Source organism: Abrus precatorius, unplaced genomic scaffold, assembly GCF_003935025.1.
Source record: "Abrus precatorius isolate BTA unplaced genomic scaffold, Abrus_2018 Scaffold4, whole genome shotgun sequence".
Lineage (NCBI taxonomy): Eukaryota > Viridiplantae > Streptophyta > Magnoliopsida > Fabales > Fabaceae > Abrus > Abrus precatorius.
In genome coordinates, this window is record NW_020874384.1 from 1909557 (window position 1) to 1936434 (window position 26878).

Consider the following 26878-nt stretch of genomic DNA (forward strand, 5'->3'; position numbering starts at 1 on the left):
GAAAAATAAATATAATTTGGGATTGAAATTTTTTCTTTAATATTAAAGTAAGAACATATTTTTAATTTTAAAAAATACAAAATAAAAGCACCATATCACATATTACATCTCCTTACACATTACCCAATAAAAAAAACCACTCTAATTATCCCAAGATATTTTATACTTGCAATAATATAATGTGATAAAACATTTTTTGAGTGTTGGGAAAGGAAATTTTCAAAAGGGGTCTGATACGTACATTACCAGTTTGGGGGGTCATATGCATTTTGGCAAAGCGAATATGCGAAAGCGTTCATCAAAATTTTGCCTGCCATCTGCTATATACGAGTGAGTGAACATTTTGAGTTAACCATTTTTTATTCTTTCTCCAACAAGGCTTCACTGTGAGCTTTCTTTTCCTCTCCAATTTCTCTCTGCATTCAACTCTTCTTCTATAATTTTCTATCGTTTTTGAAACCCAATAAATTATTATTATTTTTATTTTATGTGTCACTTTTTGCCTTCTTATTATAAAGTTTAACATTTCAACATAACATGCATTCGGTTTTTCGCAGGTTGTTCATTCGAGCAAAGGTGAAAAGGTGGTGCCTTTTTTATCAGACAAGACAGTGTTGCATTTCTTCAACTCTAACATTGCCAGGTAAGGTCGTATCTGCGTTACCCTTTTGAGGAATATAAATGTTTCTGAAATCCATCATTGGTAAAATTTGATTTTTGGTGATCTTACATCATGCATGTTCAATTGAAGTTGTCTCTTTTTTATTTGATAATTGTTGCTCTATTTGCTCAGGATGTTCTGTTTTCACTTCTAAAAAATAATAATAATTTGACTTTGGGTTGACTAATTGGAATTGAGCTGGTGGAAGGATGTACAGTGAGAAAAGCTCTCCAAACTCTTGTTTTTCTGTTAATCATTTAAACTCAAATTTGAGACCGTGTTGAAGGGGAATCAAGTGTTTTTATCGCTGGTACCAATATTTGTCTTTTTTTTTTTTTTTTCCCCAATTGTGTGACTAGAAAAATGTTGCTTTTTCTGATAATGTAAATTTTATTCGGGTGCAATTTTTTCCTTATTTTATCATTTAAAATAAAGTCTTTTGAGAAATGTTCATATTTTTAGGGGTCAATGGTTTGTCAATAGACATGATTTGCCATATAAGCTGATTTCACCTAATGATAAAAGGCTTGATGTTTTGAGAAATGTTGATGGCCTGTGTGACTTTGCTAGGCCAAGGACATAAAGGGTATGTTTGGGGTTGATTTTTAGACGGGAAGGGAGGAAAGAGTAAATAGTTTCCATTTCTAAAAAAATTCTCTAATTTCACATTTTTTAAAAGAAATTAAATGATAGATTAACATAAACTTAATTTGTTAATCTTTTATATATTTTTATCAACATTATGTAAATCTCTTAACTTTAAAATAAAATATTTGTCTTCTCCTTCATTTCCCCCGAAACATACTCAGAGGGACTCGTGCACTTATTTTGCAAGCTTGTTCTGTCCAACAGTAATCAGACTTTTTATTGGTTCTCTTACTCTATGTATGTGGCTTTTGACAGCACAAGGTCACTAGTCGACCTTGAAAATCACTGGATAGGACATGGCTTCATCAGATGTGTGTCCAACCGAGGATGCAGTTCAGGTATTCCTAGAACACTTGGTTGACCCAATGCTGCCCGCAAAATCATCTGTCCGGGATAATCCAACACCATCTCAACAGCAGTTAGTTGCAAAACAGGTGTCTTTTTCCGCGTCTTTTATGTTTGCATAGCAATCCATTGATTAACCTTTGTAATTTATTTGGACACTGTTTTAAGTTATGCTGTTTCTCTTAATGGTTTCTTTTGTTCCTTGTTTTAAGGATTATTGGAGATGCTGATGTCAAGATTTATAAAGTGTATTAGAGATTCTATTTACATAAATTCTCTATGTTTTGCTTGGTTGGGGCATAGAAAGCATAGATAATAGTTTCCCCTGGTGAAAAGAAACCAATTTGTTGTACATAACATAATGTTTTCAACTCTCTAAAAAACTTGTAATCTATGCCTGGTGAGATTTGACCTTCTTAACTAAAGAGGAGTCTCCATTTAAACAAAAATTTGATTTTAATTAACATAGTAACATAATCCTGGCCATTAGCCATCAGCCTTTGAATTAAACCTCAGTGCCCTAAGTAATAAATATTTATTCGGTGTTCTTTCTTGATAATCATCCTAGAAATGCTGTGATGATTAGGTCGTGTTCAATACAAGTCTGCACAGTGAATTTTTCAAATAATAAGATTTCTTGCATTTCAGATTATACAATAACCACTCATGATGATTTTGGGGGTGGTCAAGATAATTGAAATAAATTATTAAGATGAATTGCCTTGATCTTTTATATTGAAGACTTTCTTTTGCAGAATGTACCTTCTGCTTTAATAACTATAATGCTATTTCATTTCACTTTGGAGGGCTCCCCTGTGTAGCCATCTGGTGCATTTATGTTTGTCCCAGTGCATATCACTAAAAATGGAAAGAAACGATCAAAGTTCATATTGCATTATGATTTAGTAATTCCAAGTATCCCAAATATATGCTTATAGGGTTATTGGAATGCCCTTGGAGAGTATCATCTATAGTCATTGAATTTTCTGTTTTTTATGTTAGGTGCATTCAGTTGTCTTACTGTACAACTACTACCACAGGAAACAGCATCCAGAGCTTGAATATCTTCCATTTAATGAATTTTGCAAGTTGACTGTGGTTCTGAGGCCAGCTTTATTAACGTTTATGCAATTCATGCAAAAGTTAAATGAAGTAGAACACATTGATGTGGAGAAGCAGCTGTCATTGACAGAAAAAGAGATTATGGATGCATGTGATGTATGTAAATGTTTGGATGCATCAAAGAATGTTCCTAATATAGACGGATGGCCCATTACAAAAGTTGCTATCCTTTTAATTGACAGTACGAAGGAGTACTGTTTTTTGTTGTTTGGTTCCATCACTAATGGGGTATGGTCTCTGGTTGAAAAAAATCTGGACACCTCTGGTCAAAGTTCTGAAGTTACATCAGAAACAAAACATATGTATAAAAAGAAAAGAGTCATTCAAAAGTCTACCAGAGATGAATTAAAAGTTGATGAAGATGAATTTCTGCAAGCAGGGTATTCTGCTGTAAAGGAAGCCAGTGGTAATTATCCTTATTATAGGGAAAATTTGCTGAGGCTATTGTTTGCAACTGTTGGAATTTAGTTTTAACTAGGATTCTGTCTTCATGCTTGAATTGGCATCACAGATCAAAGGGACATTCTTATTTATCAGGATTTTCCATTTCTCAATTTATTTATTCAAGTGATGATGTCAATATGACTAGGATGCAATAATACATGCTTCATGCTACATACCAAGGGTTGATCTCTATTTGTCAAAATTTTGTTGTATCATTTTTCTCTCTCCAATAAAATTTTATTTTCAATACAAAAAATATCATTGCATCATAAATTTGTACCTGATAGTTAATGTTTCATTTTCTTAGTTTTAGTTTTAGTTTTAACAGGTGTTTTATGACATGTAAATAGCTGAATATGATTCTTGTACTGTGCTACAGGCATTGATAGCACTAATATTATGCTTTTGGAAAGTGACACTGTCTATTCTCATAGCAAACCGAAAGTAGCTTCTCGATTTTATCTAATGCAGTGCTCCCAGTTGAACAATCAAGATGTTTTTCAAGTTCCTCTCAAGGATGTAATGAAAAGGTCTGTTTTCATTGCTATTGTTTTGCCTGTCTGATGGCACAGGTCCCAAGGGTGAATAGCATTGCTGTCACCAGCTTTTCAAATGATAGGAAAATGGGGCCTTTTTCTGTCAGGCATTTAAGTGGAGTCATCTTTTTTTTTCACTGCTGCCTCGTAAAATATACTGGAGGTCATACTATAGTATGGCACATTAATGTCACTTACTGCTGAATGAACTAGTGTATAAATCTGAGAATTAAATGCTATATTGACCTTCCATTTTGATATTTTTTTAAATAACAAAATTGCACAAATATTTTTGGGTAGATGGGATGGCTACTTGTTAGCTAGAATTTTACAATCTTATCACAAGGGTGTATGTAGTGTAACATCGTAGAATGATGTCTACATAAGTTGTTTTGGATTAGATATCTGTCTTGACTCTTGAGTCTTTCAAATGAGTGTCACAAAGAAGTAGAGCTGATTGTTAATGGACTCTGCATATGTTTCTGAATAACATTTGTTTCTTCTTTTTGCATAGCTTGCAGGGTCCATTGGTCAATAAGAGTTCTAGCAGTTGGTTGATCACTCCTGTCATTGATTACTTCCATGTGCTTCCATATTCAGAAATAATATCGAAGTGGATTTCCAGGTTAGTGCAATTCTTTTTCTCAAAACTTTCTTTAGATTGACTTAGCAGTATTTTGAATGTCATATTCCATAAGCGATGCTATTTCAATTTGTGCACCTACATTTTGACTTGAGCTCATAGCAACCTGTGATAACAAGAAAAAAGTAGAACTAATTGTGCTCATTAAATTTTATTTCAATGACCATGATTGTGCCTAAACCATAAGCATATCTAAGATACTAATTTCAGCAGCACCTTTGGAATGATTGTATTTTGGTTTCTTTTACAATACTAAATACATATTTTGGGATTTACCAACAATCTGAATTATTTAGAAATTTGTTGGTTCTTGCATTCTCAAGCCTAGATCATAGAATTTAAACAGTTTGGGCTTAACATTCAGTTTTTTACATAGAATAATCATCTGCCACAAGCAATAAAGTGAGGTTAATGTATGAGAGTTCCAAATACTGATGAACCCTGTTGTTCATAGTAACACTTGCATGGTTGAATGACTTGCAGAAATAGATTCATAGCTCATCCATACATTGGCGGTCTCCGATCCTTGATCCAATGTCCCTCTATCATTCCTTTCCATTTTATGTTTTTTAGCCACTATCTCCATAGGATGAGGCTGATTATTTATGTAATATATTCTATCTTGGCAGGGAAGCATTCTCAAATAGTTTGCGAGATTCAAGGGTAACAGAGAAAAAGATAATGGGGGGCACCCCTGAAGTAATGGAATCCTATGTAAATAAGGATACATTTACCGATCATGATAGTAAGCCAAGCAGTGATAATATCGAATCACCAAAGAATAAAGAGAACAGTGGAAGCTGTGCACTTGCATTATCTGATTATGTTAAGGAGCCCCAGGAAACGTATGTGAATGACTCATCAATTTTTCCATCTCAAAAAAACCAAAAAAGCCATTATATTACCAGTGCTGTAGAAGTTGGTGCATCTCAAGGGAAAAACAACCTATCTGCGCAGCATAACTCTAATGGCCCTGCAAGTAGTGTTAAGGTTTGAAACTTATCTAATTTTCCAATTATTGAGTTGATTGCTTTCGCTAGATCACGTTAGGATATTCTTTGTTCTGATTACCTTTTTTATTTTTTTGTTTTTGGATGAGTTCCCTCCCTCCCAAATTGTGACCTTAACACTGTTGACTAAACACAAGCTTTTTGCTCTTTTAGGTAACATATAATCTAGCCATGTTAGAATCCTTAATGCAACAATACTCCAAAATTGGACATTTACCTATAAAGTATGCATATCATATAGTAGCCCCCATATATTTGGCATATCCTTGAATATAGTTTGGAAAGATATGAAAAAATATCTTGTTAGCTATCAAATTTACTTACAAAATCAAAACTTTTTGTCCCCATCTAATTTTGGATCAACTAACTAATATATATATACTAACATTTATTGACACTAATTTATGTATTACTGGAACCAGGGTAGCCTTTTGCGTATCCCAAAAAAATAAAAGAAGAAATGAAAAAAGCCAGAGTAGCATTTGTCACAATTTTTTTTTTGTCTTCTCTTTTTCTTTATAGCAGAAGTTGGGTCAAACATTTTTAGAAAAGATCTTAAAGTATCTTTATTTCAATGAACAAAAGCCCCACAAAAGGAGTTTCTATGAGCTAATTAGAGGAGCTTCTACTTTTAAAGAGAAGATAAAAAAAAGCTAGGCCAAACACTATCTAGGAGCTTCTACTTTGATCTAGTTATACCATTCAGTTTTATCAAAATGTTTCCTATACTAAAATCCTCTGTATATATGTCTATGCACTGAAAAATACTTGTGCACACATTGTTATCCTTGAGATTAAACTTTATTTTGGTTTCCTATACTTAATGTTAGCAATAGTTTTTGTATTCTATTCTCAAATCAGTTAGTTAAACCTTTGTAAAATTGTCAAATAGTCATCTTGAAGGTTTGTGAAATATTTTTTAGTACGACTATTCTCTTGATAAAAAGGTTTAAATATTATTCTAGTCCATATACAAAACTTTTTTTTATCTGGTCTCTACAAAATTTTTTCTATATAAATTCCTAATGAAAAAAAATATTTTTAAAATAATATTGACGTAAACCTTTGTTATTGAACTGTTATTTGATATTAATATATATTTTTATTTTGATCCATTTATAAAATATTTTTTATCGTGGTCCTTATATGAAAAAAATTTCAATTATAAGGATCAAAATGAAAAATGTGTTTCAGAAAGGAAACGAATGAAAAACAATTATTTTATATAGAGGTAAAAAAAAAAGTTTACCATCAAACACAAGTTAGAAGATGTTATGGTGATTCATGATGGATTATAAAAGACAATTCAATAATTTTAATAATATCATTGTAACTTAATTTGATTGTGAAGATTATTATGAAAAAATAGTATTTAAGATTTAAGAAAAAAATATTTTGCTTTTATTTATTATGAAAGATTATGAGGAGAGAATTTAAATTGATTTTTAATTGTTAAAATCATTTTTTTTCACTTGAAATAATAATGAAAATTTCTTTTTTGGTTTTGTTTCATCTTCTAGAATAAAATTTATAACTGAAGTTGTTCATACTTTTAGTTACAATTATGATTGATTATTTATTTTATAAACAAAACTAAAATATAGTTCTTTAAGTGTAGGTCTCGAATTAAATTTGTATCCTTATAAGCAACAAAAGAAATGTCATATTAAAGGTTGATACTAATTTAAAAAGTAAATCTCTAATTTTAACTGAAAAAGTACTAAAAATATTTAAAGTACTGCACGTAAGTTTTTTTTCAAATAAACTCTTAAATAATCTCTTAAAGGTAGCAAAAGTATATCATGAAATCTTATTTTTACTAAATTATCAAACAACTTTTCATTACAATTTTAATAAACACATTAATATACAGTTACATTATTTAAAGTTGGTAAATCATCTTTTATTACTTGCCATGAATTATCATAATCTCTTTTAACTTATTTCAATGATAAATTTTATTTTAGTCTCTCTACATAACACTTTTTTTTCCATTTTAGTCTATATACATAATACATTTTTTCATTGTTGTCTTTATATGTAACATATTCTTTTTTTTCAATCCTTATAGTTAAACTTTTTTTTTCATATAAAAAATAAAGTAAAAAATGTTTAAATACGAAATATCGTGCTACTAACATTAAAAGCAAGGACTATTTTAAAAATATATTTTCAATTTTGGGACATGTTTATAAACTTTTTTTTGTGTATAGATAAAATAAAAAAAAGAATTTCATGGAGGGACCGAAATAGTTTTTAAACCTAAAATAAATATTGTCACAATTATGTGGCTGATCAAGAAGTAGTTTTTTAAACGAGTGTATTCCAATGCATATTAATTTATCATAATTATGTTTCTAAATGAGCTTCACCTTGCTGCTATCATGGTTCATGTGTTTGATCCTTTGTTTATCTCTCATCTAGCTCATGCCATTTGTTTTGGCAGCCTTTGAAGGCTAAGTCGACAAGGATGCTCATCACTGAAGGTGGAATCAACAATCTTGCTTCTTTCCACAATATTTGTGCCAATAGGCCCAATGCCTCAACTGAAAAAGACACAGTAGATGATTCTACTAAGACTGAAAATCTTTTTAACTCAAATCTAGAAAAGCTCCAAATTCTTCTAAATTCAAAAAAGATGCTGTCACAAACTGCCCTAGCTGTCTTGATACGAAAGAGGAATGAATTGGTAAAACTTCTTCATTGTGTTTTTTTAGTGACAAGAATGTTTATACCTATTCTCAGTTTCTATGTATGGGCTTCTAGAACATATACACTTGTTATCCTAGAAGAACAGATATACATGTTATCTTAAAACATACATATACATGCTTGCATTAGTAACTTGGGCAAATCCATATTGTCAATGAAATAAGTTGCTTACTGCAAATTTTGCACTTAAGGATTCACATGCTCCCGTGTTGTATGCCGCTTGTCAGTAGGCCATTACAATCAACTGTATTTGGACCATTCAAATAGCATTCTGCCTCTTTCCCCCATTGGTTGTTCCCTTAGTTGTGCCTACTTTACTGGTTTTTCTTAATTTTAAGGATTACCTTACCACTATTTTTTGAATGCCCTGAAACTATATATTTGTATTTATCTTAGACTTAATTACTCCATTCAGGCCCTTCAGCAGCGCAAGATAGAGGATGAGATGGCAATATGCGATGAAAAAATTCAGAGAATGTTAACTGGTAGCTTTCTGTTTCAGTGTTCATTTCTTGTCTTGCTTCTCTGGTGCATTATTCTATCAGTTTTTTTTTTCTCTCTTCCCCTTCCCTCTCATTGCATTTCGCAGGGTTTATCCCTCTCATTATTGTTTTTGTATACTTTTTGGTATCAATCAAACTCTCAAGCAAATTTTGATGTTGATTTAGGGCCTGTTTAGAAATGTTTATGAAAAATAATTTTTGACTCTCATAAGTTGTTTTTAACTTATTTCAATTAACTTTTAAGTATAACTTATCAAAATAAGTTGTTTTCAACTTATTTTAATAAGTTTCATCATTAAATTTATAGCATAAGTCAATTTTTAAAAAAAAAGTTTATTAAATAAGTACTTAAATAAATAGATTACCAAATGTATCCTTAGGCAATGATTGTTGGCTTCTTATAGGCATTTTGCTCTGCTTCATAGTTAAAATCAGTTGTATGATTCCATATCATCAGCAATGTATCTGATAAAATAAATTTGACATTGTTATTTTTCTTTTCCCCTTTTTTATATGGAGTGTTCATGGTGTTGGGATCTCATCAATTCTAAAAAGCCCATTTCATGGTGTCAAGAACTCATGAAATCAAAAGTCAAATAACTTTTTCTTTAATAGGGAATACGTTAATTGTCAGGATATTATGAATTCAACAAGCATATTATGTCCAAGAAGCAATTTATCAAAAGATAGTGTTTATTCTTAAATTTGAAACCTGTTAAAGTTATTTGTGTCTGCTAATTGGATTTATGAATATCATCTTCAACTTAATTAATCCACGAGCTGATCCTGTTGTGAGGATCTTAGATTTGCCATGTGAAAATTACATATTAATGATCACAGCAGAGCCTCTTTTTGCATCTGAAGATTCACAATTGCATAGCACCCATTATTTACTATCTTTGCAGATTGCAATCCTACAAATGTACAATCCTGATGATTTTTTGATACTAGAATTAGATCCTTAGAAAATACTTGACTTGTATGATATTAGAACCATGGCTAAGGAGCAGATGATTGATATCAATAAGAGACCTAAAGTGTGGAAGGTTTATGTTAAGAGGATGGGTAAAAAAGAGTCAGTTAGTTTGTTTGTTTGTTAATATTGCTAACTGATACTATAAATAGATAGTTCTCGATTGAGGCATGTTCTTTCTTGGGTGTTGTTTTGGGGAAAATTTCATTCTTTTTTGAGGAGCTATTAGCTCTGGGGGATTCTAGTTGAAATTTGGTATCTACAGATTATTGAATGAATATTTCTCATTTATTTACAATATACAATGGTTCTCATTTATACAACTATGGTAATTAACTCTATGCTAAAATCATGGGTATCAATCATACCCAATTATACTAATTACATAAATAAAGAGAAAAAATAAGGAAAGAAATTAAAATATTTTACAACACTCTCCCTCAATCTGGTGAATAAATATCTATCATTCCCAACTTGCCAATAAGATCTTAAAATTATATTGTGGGTAGTCCCTTGGTAAGAACATCTGCCAACTAACTTCTAGATGGAATATATGTCGTCTCTATGAGTCCGCTATTTAATTTCTCTTTAATGAAGTTTCGATCCACCTCTATGTGTTTTGTTCTGTCATGTTGAACTGGATTATGAGCAATGCTTATAGTGGATTTGTTATCACAAAAGTCTCATAGTAGCTTTATATTGTATTTTGAGATCATTCAATATGTTTCTCATCCACAACAACTCACATATCCCTTGAGCCATGGATCTGTATTCAGCCTTTGCACTTGATCTTGCTACTACATCTTGCTTTTTGCTCCTCCATGTTACTAAGTTTCCTCCTAAGAACATACAATATCTTGAAGTGGATCTCCTATCAACAACCATTCCAGCATAGTCTGTATCTGTATATGCTTCTAGTAATAACTCACCTTCTCTCTTAAATAGCAATCACTTTCCTGGGTTGTCTTTCAAATATTGAAGAACTCTATTTACAGCTTGTAGGTGTCTCTCTCGAACATCATGCATGAATTGACTAACTACACTGACAATATAGGCTATGTCAGGTCGAGTGTGAAATAAATAAATGAGTTTTCCAACAAGTCTTTGATACTGGACTTTATCAACTACTAGATTCTCCTTTGCTTTTAATTCGGTGGTTCTGCTCAATGGGAGTTTCAACATTTTTGCACTCTAACTTGCCTGTTTCTTTTAGGAGATCAAGGACATATTTCCTTTGAGATATGAAGATGCCTAATTTTGAATAAGCAACTTCAATCCTTAGGAAGTATTTCAGTCTTCTAAGATATTTTAACTCAAATTGAGTTGCTAATTTTTTCTTTAACACCTGTTTTTCACCATCATCATTACCTGTAATAATCATATCATCTACATAGACCAAAAGTAGCGTTAGTTTACCACCATGTGAATGTTTTATAAAGAGTATGATCACCTTGGCTTTGCATATACCCCATGAAAACCATAGCTTGAGAGAACCTTCCAAACCAGGCACAAGAAGATTGCTTGAGTCTATATAATGCCTTCCTTAATCTGCACACCTTGTCTCCTTTGGAATCATATCCATGTGGTATTTCCATGTATACTTCTTCCAATTCTCCATGTAAAAAGGAGTTCTTTACATCAAATTGATTTAACTTCCATCCGAAGTGAGCTACCAAAGAAAGGATAACTTTGATTGTGTTCATCTTTGCCACCGGAGCAAAAGTCTCCTCATAATCAACCCCATACGTTTGAGTATATCCTTTAGCAACAAGTCTTGTCTTGTACTGTTCAATGGAGCCATCAGATCTATATTTCAGAGCATAGACCCATCTGCACCCGACTACCTTTTTGTTTTTGGGCCTTTCAACAATTTGCCAAGTCTCATTTTTCTCCAGAGCATGCATCTTTTCATTCATGGCTTCAATCCAGTTCTCATCTTGATAGAATCAACAGCTGAAAGAAAACTCTAGTGCTGCATAGAAAGGTGTTTAGTAGACACAAATTGAAAAATAGGGTACTTGGCACAAGACTTTTTTTCTTTTCTCAAGGCAATGAGTAAATCATTAGAATTACCTATACTTTCCTTTGGTTTGGACGGTTGGACTTGTTGTGGGACCAAGTCAGGTTTCCTTTGTCTTTGGTAAATCAATACTGGAGCTTATGTTGGTTTCTCAGTAGGAATATATGTTGATGTCTCAATAGTGTTGTCTAGTGTAGGTGCCAAATCCTGCACAGGTAAAGTGATAAAAGGACGACCATTTGAAAACTCAAGACACTCAGACTTGGGTTCCAACACATTCTTTCCCTGAAGCTGAGGACTAGAGTAGAAAGGTGTGGTATCATGGAAAGTGACATCCATAGATAACACTTGTAACCTTTGGATAACTAATGAAGACGCACTTAAGAGCTCTGGGATCTAATTTTTCACAATGTTGCTGGTGGATATGAACAAAGACAGTGCATCCAAAAACACAACACTTTAAACTACTCATAATAGGAACAGAAGAGAAGAAAGAGGACATAACCTGAATAGGACTGACTCCATCAAGAACACAAGTGGGTAACCTGTTTATCAAATAAACAGCTGTCAAGACTGCTTCTCCCCAATAAAACTGAGGAACTAACATTTGAAAAAGAAGAGCTCTGGCAATTTCTAGCAAATGACGGTTTTTTTGCTCTGCAATCCCATTTCACTGTGGGGTGTAAACATATGTCAGTTCATTAAAAACACCATTCTTTTTCAAAAAATCAGAGAAGGATTGGTTTACATGTTCTCTTCCATTATCAGAATGCAGTTATTTTATTGTTTTTTCAAACTGAGTTTGAACAATATGGAAAAAATTCTGAAAAAGGTTTACAACTTCAATTTAATCCTTCATCAAATATATCCATGTTACTTGAGAGTAATCATCAATAAAAGAAACAAACCACTTTGCACCAGAAATATTAGACACAGAAACATGTCCTCATACATCAGAATGAACAGGTCAAATAGCTCAACACTTTTGTTATTATTACTCGGAAAGGTTGCACGATGATGTTTTGCAAATTGACAAATATCACAACTAAAAGACTCAATGGATTGTTTTAAAAATAAAGAGGGATACATAGACTTAAGAATACTAAATGGCAGATGACCTAGATGCTTGTGTTGAAGCCAAATTTGAGATGTAGAATTTGAACTCGTTTGAAGGCAAGATTGTGTCACCATGTGTCTTCCATTCTCCTTTATTCCCATGCTCTGTAGATAATATAACCCGCCTTATTCTTTAGCAGTTGCAATCGTCTTCCCTGTGGTAAGATCCTGAAAGACACAATGGGAAGAGAAAAAGGTTACTTTATACTTCAAATCTCGGGTGAGTTTTTGGATAGAAATTAGATTATTAGATAGTTGAGGAATATGTAACACATTATGAAGAGGTAAATAAGGATTGAGGGAAATGGTATCACTCCTGACAACTAGAGTATGGGACCCATTAGCAACAGTAATGTGTTAGTTGGTAAATAAGGTAGAGTAAGTGAAGAAACAGGAATGATGGGGTGTCATATTGTTAGTAGCACCAGAGTCAACTATCCAAAGATCCTTAGGCATAGTACCAGAAACATTAAAAGAAAAGATCCAAGAATTTTTACCAATCATTGCAAGAGAGCAAGTACTAGATTGCTTACTGAGAGACTCCATGAGGTTTTTCAGGCGCTCCACCTCAGCTTTTAATGCAGGTATCTCCTCTGCAGTAGGCTGAGTTGATTGATTTTTGTTTGCATCCTCCACATCATATAATGCTTGATGAGCATGTCTTTGTGCCTTTAAATCCACCTAAGCAATTGAGCAACTTCTCTTCTCATGAAGTTTGAAACATGTATCCTTGGTGTGGCCACTCTTTTTGCAATAAGAGCACCAACGGTCCTCCCTCTTGTTAGCTGTAAAATTTCCAATTTTGGGAATCTTGTTGGATGTCAAGGCAGAGCTTTCAGCAGGTCTCTCATTCATCATAACCATCCTCCTATTCTCCTCGCCTCGAACAATGAAGAATGTCTTGAAAAGTGATGGAAGCTTTTCCTTTCCAAGAATCTGAGCCCAAATCGGATCATATTCATGATTAAGTTTGGATAAAAACTTGAAAATCCGAGACCTCTAAGTAGACTGTGACAAGGTGGCAGCATCCTTGCTATTCTCCAATTTCAAATTTTGGTGTTGATTTAATTCCACCCACAAACCATTTAGGTGCTTATAGTAATCAATTACTAAGAGAGAATCTTGTTTAGTACTAGAGATTCTATCTTCCAACTCATAACAAGTGAAGATGTTCTATTTCATCGAGTATGTTTGAGGAAGACTATCCTATATATCGAGTTGTGGAAAAGAATACATAATTTCAGCTGATCTCCAGCACCATAGTACCCCACAATCATGTCATAATGAGAGAGTCCTCATCATCCCATGCCTCAAAGTGTGGGTCCTTTGCAGTAGGAGCATCCCCTTCAATATGGTTCAACCTTTTCCGACCCTTTAATGTCCTTCGAATAAATAATGCCCATACAATATAGTTCTGACTCTTGAGTCGATTAGCTGAAGGTAATGCTGGAAGATCATTTGAGGTCAAAGGTTCCAAATTAGCAGGTTTGGACAGTTGGGTGACCTCTGGAGTTTCTATTGCAGCCATCACGATAGAGCAAACTGCAAAAAACACAAAACACGAAATTCGTAGGGTGCAGCCTCAACAATGGCAGTTGCGGCCAAAAGAAAATAGAGAAAACCAGCAAGACAGGACATGCAAGATTTGGCGAGTCTTCTAGTGTCAACAGTGTTAAATTCCGATTCTGGTTATGAACAGTGTTTCCGACGATGAACAAGATCGGAAAAAATACACAGCAAAGGTGTGATGACCGCAATGAAGGCGGCTAAATAATTTTAGGGCGCAGAAGCAGAGCCCCAAGATTGGGAGCTCTGATACTAAGTTGAAATTTGGTACCCACAAATTATTAATGAATATTTCTCATTTAATTTACAGTGTACAATGGTTCCCGTTTATACAACTATGGTAATTAATTCTATGCTAAAATCATGGGTATCAATCATACCCAATTATGCTAATTACATAAATAAGGAAAGATAGAAAATAGAGAAAGAAATCAGAATATTTTATAACAATTCTTTGTAATCCAAATTCTTTCTAAGTGATCAATAAAATCAACATTTTTCTCCAATCTTTTCATTGTTTTCATCTTTGAACCCTAACATATGAACTGTGATATATTCCTTTCCTGTCTAGTCTTTGTCCAAATGAAAAATGAACCACCATTGGTTTTACTTGTGTCTTTTGACAAATGTAGATGGGGAGGATGACTTCGAATTAAAGATCGAATCCATTATAGAAGGTTGTAATGATACATGGGGAAGGAATCAGGAAAGGACGTGTGGACAACAAAGCTTACCTATAAAGAGGAAAAAATTGTCAGAGGCTGTCTTCATCACACAAAGTCCATGTCAGGCAAGCCATATTCTTCTATTTTTACTAATTTTTACGTATGAATTTTAAATGACTATGCTAAACTTGAAAATATGTTTTGTTGGGTTATTTATCCTATTTAATAGGTCTATGATTTGTGTTGGTAATCGTGGTGCATTAGTGCAACCACCAAGTAATTTCAAGTATGAGTACCAAAGGAGAAAACATTTTGCCACTTATCTGAGGCTTTATAATCTATTTAGTAGTGTACACAGGTTCAATGGTTGTTGCTAAATTCTTGGAAGCATGAGTACAAAACCATGTAGCCCTCACGTGGTGGGATAAAGACTTGGTTGTAGTATCGGTGCCAAACCAGAATAGAGTCAAAAAATATTTCTATTGGGTCTGTGAATTCTACTTGATATGAACATTGGCTCTCAGATAGCATTATTTATATGCAACTTTCATGTTTACAAATGTACATATTTTTACTGTATACCAAAAGCTTATTATTGGTTGAGAGGTTATTACTCCATGCAAGTCTCCTAACATATACCCAAATATGGGTAAAGCTTCTTCCATAATGTGCAACATGGGACGTTAATTATTTTCATTTTGTGCTGTATACATCTTGGGGAAGCACCTCAGTTTGACATATTACTTCCCACCTCTGTTCTGTGATCATTTCTCTTTTTTTGTATGACATGTTCAATAATATGTATTCTTGGAGTGATCTATTGCCTTATGAAACATTTAAGAACATGGCATAGCAGAATAAGGAACCATCCTCTTTAGCTTCATTGCAAACTAGTATTAGAACCCTGTTAATCTTGCAGGAGCTAGATGGTGTATGTCATGAAAACAACTGGGTCACACCAACTTATCATATTTCTCAATCAGATGGTAAGTATGGCTATCTAATCCAGAGGTAAAATTCTTGAGCAACATAAATTGTCCTCATTAATCAATACATGTACTATTAATTTAAATTTAATGAGACACAATAAAGATTTAATCATTACATTTTTGTTCACCTTATTAATGACTAGTACTATATATGTGTCTATGTTGAGGAAATATTATGCAGCCTGATTTGACAAATCAAATTTAACGAGTATTTCTTTTGAAGGTGGATATCAAGCTAATGTAACTGTTAAAGGAGTGGAGTTTCAATGCTCATTTGAGGGTAACGGGCATTCCAATCCTCGTGAAGCAAGAGAATCGGCTGCAGCTCAGATGTTGACTAACTTAAGAAGAATGGCAAAATTGGCCCACTAATGTTGGAAACTTAGAAATGGCTTGCTTCCCTTGTGATTATGAAGAAAACTGCAATGTTCATATGGTTGCAATTTCTGTAAGGACGCATGATGTTCATGTGATGCTGGAATTTGCCGGCACCAGCGCATGCAAAAGCTCGCATTAGGTAGATGGGATAAAGTAGATAGGATTACTGTCAATTATTCCTAGCATGTCTTTTTGTTTGTCATTATTCATTATCATTCCTTTAAAAAAATAGGTAAAATTACAAATTTCATCACTTTCGCTTATTTAAAATTTCAGTTTAGTCTATTGTTACTGTTTTCAGTCCTGCTCTTGGTCTTGTTTTAGGCTTGCTCTTGGTTTCTTGGCCTTGGTCTTGTTCTTGGGCTTGGTATTGCCCTCGTTCTTGATTGGCCTTGGGCTTGCTATTGGTCCTTTCTCTTGGTCTTGGTGAGAGAAGTGATATTGATGGCATGAACTCCATGCCCATGGCTGCTATTGAAAGCTGTAGGAAAATGATTGTATCTTCACCTTCCTCTACTCCTACATCCCCTTTTCTTTTCTCACTTTTCTTGGTTTCTATAAAGCGGATGGGAGCATGGTTAATTGTGACTGTGGGTTTTGTTTTGGTAGCGGTGAAGCAATGGTCATGGCAGGATATATGGTGGTTTTATGCTGATAGCATCCAAGATGAAAGAATAAATGAAAATGTTGAATCCAAATGAATGAATGCTTTAAAATTTTAAATGAATTGAACATAAAATTAACGTCATTTAGCTACACTGTCTACTGTCAGCCACTTGGCCAGTCGGCTTCTTGTTTCTTTGGATCATTAAACATTGCTTCAGGGAATATAATCCTTTTTTGTTTTTGTAATACAAGACCCAAGTATAGTGTCTGCCAAGAAGAAATAAATAATCTTGTAATGTCATTGCTCAATTCAAATTTCGTTTTCTTTAACACAATGAACGCGAATAAAGTTGCTATGGGATATCAAAAATAGTTTTAATATAAGGTTAACTGTCATATAAATGTTAATTTCATAATAAAAGTTTTAAAACATTATTGACAAAAAGATGTTCATAGATACCATATGCGAGAAAAAAAAAATGAATGCTTGAATATATTTAAGATTATTAAAGGTTTTAAGAGGGCCGCTATTTGACAAAATTTATGGATATGTGGTTCAATAATAATTGACAATAAAAGGAGAATGGGGACTTGGACGAAAATCACGGGATAAATGTTTTCTTCAAGAGTTTTCGTGGGTTTGAAATTCGCACTCTTGGACGATTTTGTAAGTTTTCTCTATTACATCACGAAAGACACTGCATTATCACTAACATGTTATGACTTCAATTAGAAATCCCAAAATTAATTTCCACAAAATCACAAGATATTATAGAAATTATGATATGAAACTCTTGAAAAATCTAAAACATTCCTCAACGGTATCCACCATGGGGGATAAAATGTTATATAAACAACTTAATTTACACGATTAAATCTTCAAAATTATTAACTGACCCAATGTTTAAGAAAATATGTGATGCCAGCGAACATAAAATAATTTATATAGTGGGACATGCTATTGGTTAAAAGATTCTATCCCTCTGCATGACATTTTCAAGCTTTCTACCTTTAGGCATAAGCATTCTGGCATAGACATCTAATCCTAGTATCCTGTAATTACAATAATAAAGACAGAATAAATGGTTACACACTATACATCGCTTTGCACCATTCTGGCTATCAGGGAAAGGGAGTGGAAAGGAACTCTTGTACTCAATCAAATGACATTGAAATTAAAAAAAAAATCCCGACTTTACAGTAAAAATCTATCCTTTTTCTAAATCATTTAGGGAGAAGGGAAAACCCAGTAGTTAGAAATTTGCATCATCCTCTACAAAATTCAACAAAAAGTTCAAAACCAAATTCTTAAGATCCTCATTCACCCCTTTATCTTTGGTTTCAAACACACCCTTCATAATTCTCGAATACAGCCTTTCAAGTTGTGGAATGCTGTAATTTTCACTACGCTTAACAAAAAGCTGCTTGACAGACTCCACTTGACTTGAAAATTCAGCATCAAGCATTGTGACATCATCAGGACTGTCGCCATCAGCAAGGCTATTAGTACAAATTCCATGCGAATTGCCTTCAATCAACACAGGTTCCAGCCCTTCAGAATTTGTGTCAGTCGCCTGATGCTCCTGGGAAGGCTTTGATGGTACAGAATCTTGTTGTGACTTGTCTTCTACTATAAAACCCAATTTTGAATAAACTATAAAATCAGTATTTGAACAGGAAATTTGCAGGTAAAAAGGAAAAAAAGTTAACCAGTTAATCATTACAAATCAAGCAACACCAATATCATTTTTTTTTAAAGATAGTTAAACCGAGCGAGTGCATGAGAAGCAAGGACATGAAGTAGTACAGAGAATCACATGAAGTAGTATGAGTTACAACCAAAATAGCAGTTCAGGATAAAATATTCACAATTCCATGCTCAGTTATTGCTTGATAACTCAAATATTCACACTTCCATGAATCATAATAGCCAAAAAGCAACTAAAATATGTATGATTGACATTAAAAGAAACCATTTGCACTGCAGCCGTTTTACATTGAGAAAGAATTCATATCGCAGACATTCAAAGCATACCTGCATGCACATCAGCCATCTTCTTAGTTCGCCTCAATGCTTCATAACTTTGATCCATATTAACCTCTGGTTGGACATGACGAAGTCGAGCACTCATTCTAGTAGCAGTACCCATCTGCACAACAGGAGTAGCAGGGAATGTAGAATCCCCTAATTCATCAGACAACTGTACTGGGCCACCTTGGCCAGCAATCTTGTCGCAGTATGCAACCAGTGCAGGATCCATCTGTGAGAGCATTCCATGAACCTGAAAAAAAGTAACAAAAAATGAGTAAGATGAGCATTTGCCATACAACAGTCAACATAAAAAACTCCCAACATAAATTTTAAGACAAAAGAAAGTCCATGCACCGCATCACTGAGCTCACAAGCTCTACTGACAATCCTAGCACCATTGTAATCTTCTCCATTGTAAGCCTGAATTGCAGAAAGAAGGATCAAACTTGGGACATACTTTGAATAATAGCAGTATTGTATGAAGCATTTTCAATCAATTTAGTTAAGCATTATTTTAATTGCATTAGGTTAGAGAATAATCATGCATACACACATGCACACACACACATGCATATAACCCAATTCCCAAAAAAGAAAAACTTAAGGCACAAGACACATGCCTTTGCATTGGAAACAATAAGATTAATGTCTTGCATGAATGCAGCACATGTAATATAGTGGCCATTATCGACATGCTGCAGGATGGTAGCCATGTCCATTGGGTTCTGTATAATTGAGCGATAATTTGGTGCATCTTCATCTGATACTGGATAATGGAAAGCATTAAACCGTTTGTCATACAATATCCTGCAAATGGGGCACAAAATATATTGAGGTATCACATATAGTTAATTAAAGGTGTCAGTGTGCCAAATGAACCCAACAATTGTACGTTAAGCATAGATTGACATACCGGTTGCAAATATCCCTAAGGCACATTCGCAATCTACGAAGTGCATGTTGCTCAGCTTCCACCTTTGCTTTTAGCTCAGATACTTTTGGACCACTGGCCAATTTTGGTGCCTTGGGAAGTTCAGGGATGCATCCTGTATCCTGGGATTTCTTGTTGATTCCCTCCAATACTACTGACATAGCAGCATCTATCAAACGATTGACAAAGAAAGTCCTATCTTTGGCAGATGGCATATTCACTTGATAACTGTTCAAATGGAAATAGCAGGTAAACACATAACGAGAAACAAACCCAGGTACAAAGAATACTTTTCAGAATCAAAGAGGAATATAATCTTAACATTTGAACAAATGAACAAACCCATAGATATTCATATACTTGTGGGAATAACCAACTACAGAAACTTTGGTCAAGAAATAGGGCACCACCGAATATTGATAGGAAGCATTAAAGTTGGCAATGAAAATATCTTTACCCCTCTTAATCATCCAAAATACATTCGATTAATAGTAATGATGTATGAGAAGTAATATGATGGATACCTCTGGTCTATTTTTCCATTCTAATTTTAAGATAAAATACAAAGAGGAACTTTGACAAAGAAAATTTTCAGAAAACACTAGCTGTACATCAGCAAACTTAGAATTCTTTTTTCTTATACAAAATGCAGGTCTTCCAGTTCAAGTACATTATTAATTTCTGCCATACAAAGCCAATCATTTATTTAGAAAGAAATAACTGCATACATCCAGATTACTGGTATAAAGGAAAAAGAAATTTTCTTTGCCTTGGAACTAAAATCATAGATTTGCAGTAAATTATATCAAGCATACACTGAACGGTGTGGGAAAACAGATGGAGGCACTTCCTCGACTTCCGCAAGCGCAACTGAAGATGTACCAAGTAGTAAGATAGGCAAGTCAGATGGTAATTCTTCTAACAAAGTCAGGAGAACAGCCCTGAGTTGTTCATGGGCCTGCAAGATAATTAAACCAACTCAAACTCAGGTCACATTAAAGCAGCAATTCAAAATTAGGGAACCTGTCAGAATGATAAACTAATTTTGGACGTGCAGATAGTTCAAATAGCATACATATTTACAGATAACCAAGATATGTTACTCACAGTCTCCCACCAAACATCAAATTGTGGTAAATAGAGAATTGATGGTGTTGTTCTTCTAGCTTCACCAAATATATGTACCAACGCCTCTTCTGGTGTCTTTGCACTAGGATCTGACAGAAGAGATGGAAGTCCTAATGAATGTACAGGAAATTTTTCCAGCTCATGTAAAACCGCAGGGCCAAGATGATCCTGTTAAACTAGAGCAGTAAGTATATTCAGTCTTCAGTTGCTATAATGAAAAGGTTTCAATAATATTAGAAGGTTCCAAGATAATTACCAGCCCTGTACCTTCACCACCACAAAGTAGAAGCCTTGGCCGATATACAAGTGGAATTGCAGAACCATAGGAAAGCATCGAAAGTTTGGTCAATTCTGATGCAATGGAAACTGGAGGGAAAATGTCAGATATAATACTCATCGCTTTTTCTAGATGTCTCTGGAGACAAGGTTGAACTACTAGAGACAATGGTCTAGAGTGTACAATAGCTCCCCTATGAGCAGCAGGAGTAATCGTAGACATAGCTTCAATAAAATGATACTTTTCTACCTTGACAGAATCGACATCTATGAGAAATTTGTCATCACTTGTATAAACCTGTGGATATTTTTGACGGAATGCACGGATGGCAGCTTCAGTACAAAGAGCCTTTAGGTCAGCCCCACAGTAACCTACGCAACTAGCTGCAAGTTCCTTTTTCAGTTCATTTGTAGGAGGATGCTTCCACTTACGAGTATGAATGTCTAATATCTCAGCACGTGCCTCACAACCAGGCAAGGGAAAGTTAAACTCTCGATCAAATCTACCAGGGCGTCGTAAAGCTCCATCAATAGCATCAATCCTGTTGGTAGCTCCAATTAAGACAACTTGCCCACGAGAATCAAGACCATCCATCAAAGCAAGCAAAGTGGACACAATGGAATTGTGAATTTGTTCTTGCTTGCTTGACCTCACAGGTGCAAGTCCATCTATTTCATCAAAGAAGATAATTGAAGGTTGATTCCTTTGTGCTTCCTCAAAGAGTAGTTTCAATTGTCTTTCAGCCTCACCAACCCACTTGCTTAGCACATCTGCTCCTTTGCGCATGTAGAAGCTAACCTTCTGGCCTGCTTTTGAAGCAGCACAAGCCAAAGCTCTTGCAATTAACGTTTTCCCTGTGCCAGGAGGCCCACATAACAACACCCCCCTAGGAGGAGTTATGTGGTAACTTGTGAAAAAATCTGGATACAATAATGGAAAGAAAACCATTTCCTTTAGAGCATCAATGTATTCAGAGAGCCCACCTATATCATTAAAACTAACACTATCATCAATCTGTAAGGGTTGGATATCTGCCCCTCCCTTAGAGCTTGGTCCAGCAGTCTGAATCCCTGAAGTTAGATTAGTCAATGCATCACCCTGATGACCCCAACCTGATGCAGCAAGATTTAAACCCCAAGCTGTTGTTCCATGCATGTCTAAGCCACCAAAAAGCCAAGGTGGGCCAGATCTGCTGCCACCTCGCCCCCATGGAATAGCTGGGCCTTGGTCCAGCTCATCCACAAGAAGGGAGTCATCAGAATCTTCAGGCCTTGCTAAGCGATGACGCTTATGAACTCGTGATCCACCTTTCCTTACATCCCTGCTGACCTTAGTACCCATACCTTGATGTAACACTCTTCGAGGAGATCTTGGCCGGGCCTTTCCTTCCTCCATAGAGAACCTCCGGACATCTGAACGATTGCGAAGATCATAACGCCTTCTTCCATCCTGCTCTTCTTCACCCTCTTCATCATCACCATCTTCATCACCTTCATCCTCACCTTCATCTTCACCCTCAGCATCCCCCTCAATCTCATTTTGGCCATCATCTGCATCATTTTCATCAGCATCATTTCCATTTTCTGTATCATCCTGTTCAACCTTTTCGTCTGAAAGGTCTTGCTCATCATCTGATTCTGAGATTAGCCGTTCCATTGCAACAGCCTTTGAACGACGAGGACGTAGACCTTCACGTCGAGGTGTCGGTTTAGTCTCCACTGCTCTTTTGCGCTTGGTAGACATCAAACCATCTTGGCTAACACTATTGCTAATCCGGTTTCTCAATGGTTGATATGCAGGTCTCTGAAACATGGCCACATACCTTCAGCCCTATATTATCATAAATTCAATCTTATCACCCAAAATTTTAAATGTAATGGAGTACAGAACTCACCATTAAGTCTTCGTCTTCAGCTCCTGAACTGTCGGTAAAATCTTCAAGATTTACATTAAGCCTTCTCTTCCTAGTTGAACGCCGAAGGTTGGCAGAACCAGACTGTGAATAGAGAAGTACCAATAACACAACCCAAGGATTTAAAATAATCTATATAATAAATTGAAGGAATTATAATTATCATCTGATCAACTTTAGTAAATGACATGATTCTGAGCAATAAGTGAACAAAATAGACACAGAAGTGTCAGATTAGGAAAATAATTAAATCCATCACAACCAAGTTTTCTCTCTTCAATCTTTTTAATGAATTACACCAATTCATCAAAAAGAATTAGTTGAATCCAACAAAGATATCAAGAGAGAACAAAACAATGAAATAAGAGAAAAACTACTGTATACAATCATATTCAGAAAGCAGAAGCTAGAGATTGATGATTGTTATCTGATCAATCAAACTTAGGGGTGTCAAATGAATCATGGATTGGATAAATTTTGAATTGAGTCATAATGGGTAGGTAAAAAGTAAATCATTAATCCATTTATGATCTACTGGAAAGGTATTAAAAAATCCAACGCATGTATAATCTATTTAATAAAAAAAATCATCTAACACATCTATTAGCTACTTTTTATAGATATCCAACCCATCCATTTGAAGCATATTATATTTTATTTTTGTAAAAAAATAATTTTATAAAATAAAGTTAAATATTTATTCTCATTCTTCTATCTAAAAACTATAGAAGCTATGATTCATCCATTAAAGACTTGTTTGTGTCCAACTAACAGACTTTAGACCACTTAATCCAATGGATTACAAATATGTTGGATGGTTCATTATCCATCCAAATAACAAATGGTAATCCAATTTAACCCATCCATTATTTTTTTTATTTCTGTAATTAGATGGGTTGAATTTATGGATGGACAGATTAGATGGTTAGTGGATAAATGAATTGAATTGCCAACCCTGATCAAAATCAGTTGCTAAAGTAGTGCCTTTAGATAAGGTTAATCAGTAAAGGCAAAGGAAGAATTGAAGAACCAAGTTTCAACTATTATGCCTTGATAACATTATGCTTATAATAAATAATTTGGTGTCTTTGGAGGATATTGCCACATGTTAGTATTGCACTTTGTTATGCTTGAGTAATTATATACCATAACTGCTATTTCTTAGGATGGACAGTTCAGAGCAGTTATTTCAGCAAGCATTTAAACTAGTTTGTGGTAAAAAATATATATCATGCAGGAGTTTTCAGAAGTTAATGGGTACATTTTATATTTGAGATCATTAGGTTCTCTCAAATGAGCCCAAGTTTTTGCTAAGAAAATAGGCTACAAAGGAGTAAGAAGTCAGAAATCTGTTAATTTACAACCAGACATTACTGTTCAGAGCCCTATAACCAGATCTAAGGGACCAGACCATATCAAAGATCCTCCAGCAAATAAGACAACATCCATAACTTCACAATTTGACTGTACTCAGAAAATCAAATATCCAATACACATTTTCCAGCACATTAAAGAGGTAAACCTCTTGCAAACTATAGCATTCAAATAATTATTACTATTCACTGTTCTGGCTAAGGAAACCAATATTTGCATGTTTAGATATAGTTCTTTTAGACCCCAACACACAACAACAACAACCTTAAATACATGCTAAGAAGGAAATTAAATTATTATGGCATAGTTGTGCAAAGCTGCAACACGTCTTCAAATTCTGAAAACATAAACATCATGAGAATGAGCCTTATGAAGCATAGAGTTCTATACACAGACCATCAGACCATTTGTGTTAATTATATTAAGTACCATTGTCCAGATAAAAGTTGACATTATAGTTAATAGAGAGGGGACTTTAACTGTTGTGTCACTTCAAAATATAGTTCTTTCACAATTGTGTTAATCCACTTGACATTTTTAATGAAAGAAAGACAAGAACTTGAATTAACAAAAGGCAAATAAATAATTTAAAAAACAATAAAATAGAAAATGGTTTACTAATTTCATGGATACATTCATATTTCCACATATCGACTTAGACGGGATCCATGTCATGACAGGCTGAGTGATTTATATACAGAATCCATGCAAAGTAAAAAATAAAATAGATAGTCATCGTCATTAGCAATGAAATAATTTGAAAGACAAATACTTACATTAGTGTTTGAATCTTGTGATTTCCGACTCCCTGGACGCAACATCTTAGCAATCTGTGAAGCTGCAGTCCTTGTCTTGATCTTGCTTTTCCTGGTGCGCCTAAGATTTGGATTGTAATACAAGAATGACCGTCCATAAATGTTTGACCTTGTCTTGATCCTATCACTTGTGCGCACCTGTCTGGAAACAGGGCCATCTTGGCCAGAGCCAGACCTCTTTGGATACATGAAAGAATGCTAAATTTTGTGATTATAAAAATTACATGATCACCATATCTCAGTCAGCTACACCTGCAGAGATCAGCAGAGTTGACAGCACTTAAAATTTTCACAAGACAAAGAAGTACACAAAAATAACACAAGTTCAACCAAAAGCACCGAGCCAAGTGTATAGCATATCTCACAGAAAGATCATCCTTAAATGCATAAGAAATACCAAAATTTTTTAAGGTTTTCGTTTCAATAAAAGCATATTGATTATGTCATAAGCATGAAACAAACAAAAAAAGGGTTTCACCACAGCTCCATATAAAAACCTTTCAAAACTTAAACTTGCTAAAAAACAAAAACCACAACAACAAACGCCTTTTCCCACTTACATGAGTAGAATTTTGAATACTTTTAGAAGATTCATAACATATTCATGTCCTACGGAATTTTGAGAAGTCAAATGTAAGTTCTAAAACAAGACAAACATGAAATTTAAAATATATATATATATATATATATCATTTTTTCCATCAACAGTACATAATGTTATCTACCATAAGGAAACAAGGAAACTACAACGAAAATCAGCAACACCATCCTCAAATTGAAATGCAACATTCATCATAGTTACAAGCAACAGATTCTAACATGCAAACATTAAACTAACCTTGAAACAAACACCACATTCATCATTCAAAAAATAAAAATAAAAGGAAAAAGCAAGGCTTCGAGCACGAAGAGTAAAACCAACAACTTGACTTGAGAACGCAAAATCCATAAATAAAAAAATAAAAACACTAATCAGTAAAGTTGAGTTTACAAGGCACGAGTGATGCGAGTGTTGTGAGGATTGAAACGAAAAAAGCGCAGCAAAAGAGGGGAAAATCAAGAGCGAACCTGATCGCAGATAATGAATGCACAACGTTAGGGTTTCGGCGAAGGTTGCAGAAGATATGAAACGCATAACTTTGAGTTTCAGAGTCCAAAACAAAACCCTTTGTGTTTTTCCTTCTCTTTCTCTATTCTCTATTCTCTATTTTTTCTTCTCCCCATTCACACACTTTAGCTGCAAAAATATTTGTCTACTGTGGAACCCGGATCCGTATAGACCCGGACTTGGTCCATTCTGCATTCATCGTTGGGCCACTTCGTAACTCAGCAAAAAATGGTAAGAACTCGACCCAAATTCTTTTCGGACCAAATAACTAATAACTATGTGATAATTATAGTTAAACAATAAAATCAATAAATTTTTAAAATTAACATAAAAGGCTAAATTATAATTTTTATAAGACAAAAAA

General features: G+C 34.3%; 2 protein-coding genes across 6 annotated transcripts; one reads left to right on the plus strand and one right to left on the minus strand.

The window, feature by feature from the left end:
* The first annotated feature begins 205 nt into the window (after positions 1 to 205).
* Positions 206 to 16612, plus strand: LOC113864994. 3 transcript variants are annotated; one of them, XR_003504945.1, is made up of 12 exons: positions 206 to 330; positions 558 to 643; positions 1565 to 1743; positions 2657 to 3182; positions 3600 to 3750; positions 4271 to 4381; positions 5029 to 5389; positions 7856 to 8098; positions 8537 to 8606; positions 14932 to 15084; positions 15884 to 15950; positions 16177 to 16580. XR_003504945.1 is itself a non-coding variant. In XM_027499286.1 (12 exons), the coding sequence occupies exons 3-12, from the start codon at positions 1606 to 1608 to the stop codon at positions 16190 to 16192; spliced, it is 1866 nt and encodes a 621-aa protein (XP_027355087.1). In that variant the 5' UTR covers positions 206 to 330; positions 558 to 643; positions 1565 to 1605; the 3' UTR covers positions 16193 to 16580. The 3 variants fall into 3 exon arrangements, 2 of the variants coding, with proteins under 2 accessions (XP_027355087.1, XP_027355086.1); XM_027499286.1 differs by having other exon boundaries at positions 14932 to 15089; positions 15884 to 15975; XM_027499285.1 differs by having other exon boundaries at positions 207 to 330; positions 14932 to 15089; positions 16177 to 16612.
* Positions 16613 to 17725: 1113 nt separating this feature from the next.
* Positions 17726 to 26624, minus strand: LOC113865797 (ATPase family AAA domain-containing protein At1g05910). Of its 3 annotated transcripts, none has more exons than XM_027500547.1 (11): positions 26475 to 26624; positions 25368 to 25658; positions 23200 to 23301; positions 21285 to 23108; positions 21008 to 21196; positions 20716 to 20858; positions 19883 to 20128; positions 19590 to 19776; positions 19324 to 19389; positions 18973 to 19219; positions 17726 to 18567 (listed from the first exon to the last, which is right to left on the minus strand). In XM_027500547.1, the coding sequence occupies exons 2-11, from the start codon at positions 25593 to 25595 to the stop codon at positions 18191 to 18193; spliced, it is 3609 nt and encodes a 1202-aa protein (XP_027356348.1). In that variant the 5' UTR covers positions 25596 to 25658; positions 26475 to 26624; the 3' UTR covers positions 17726 to 18190. The 3 variants fall into 3 exon arrangements, with proteins under 3 accessions (XP_027356348.1, XP_027356350.1, XP_027356349.1); XM_027500549.1 differs by having other exon boundaries at positions 25368 to 25583; positions 26475 to 26614; XM_027500548.1 differs by having other exon boundaries at positions 17907 to 18564; positions 26475 to 26614.
* Positions 26625 to 26878: the final 254 nt, after the last annotated feature.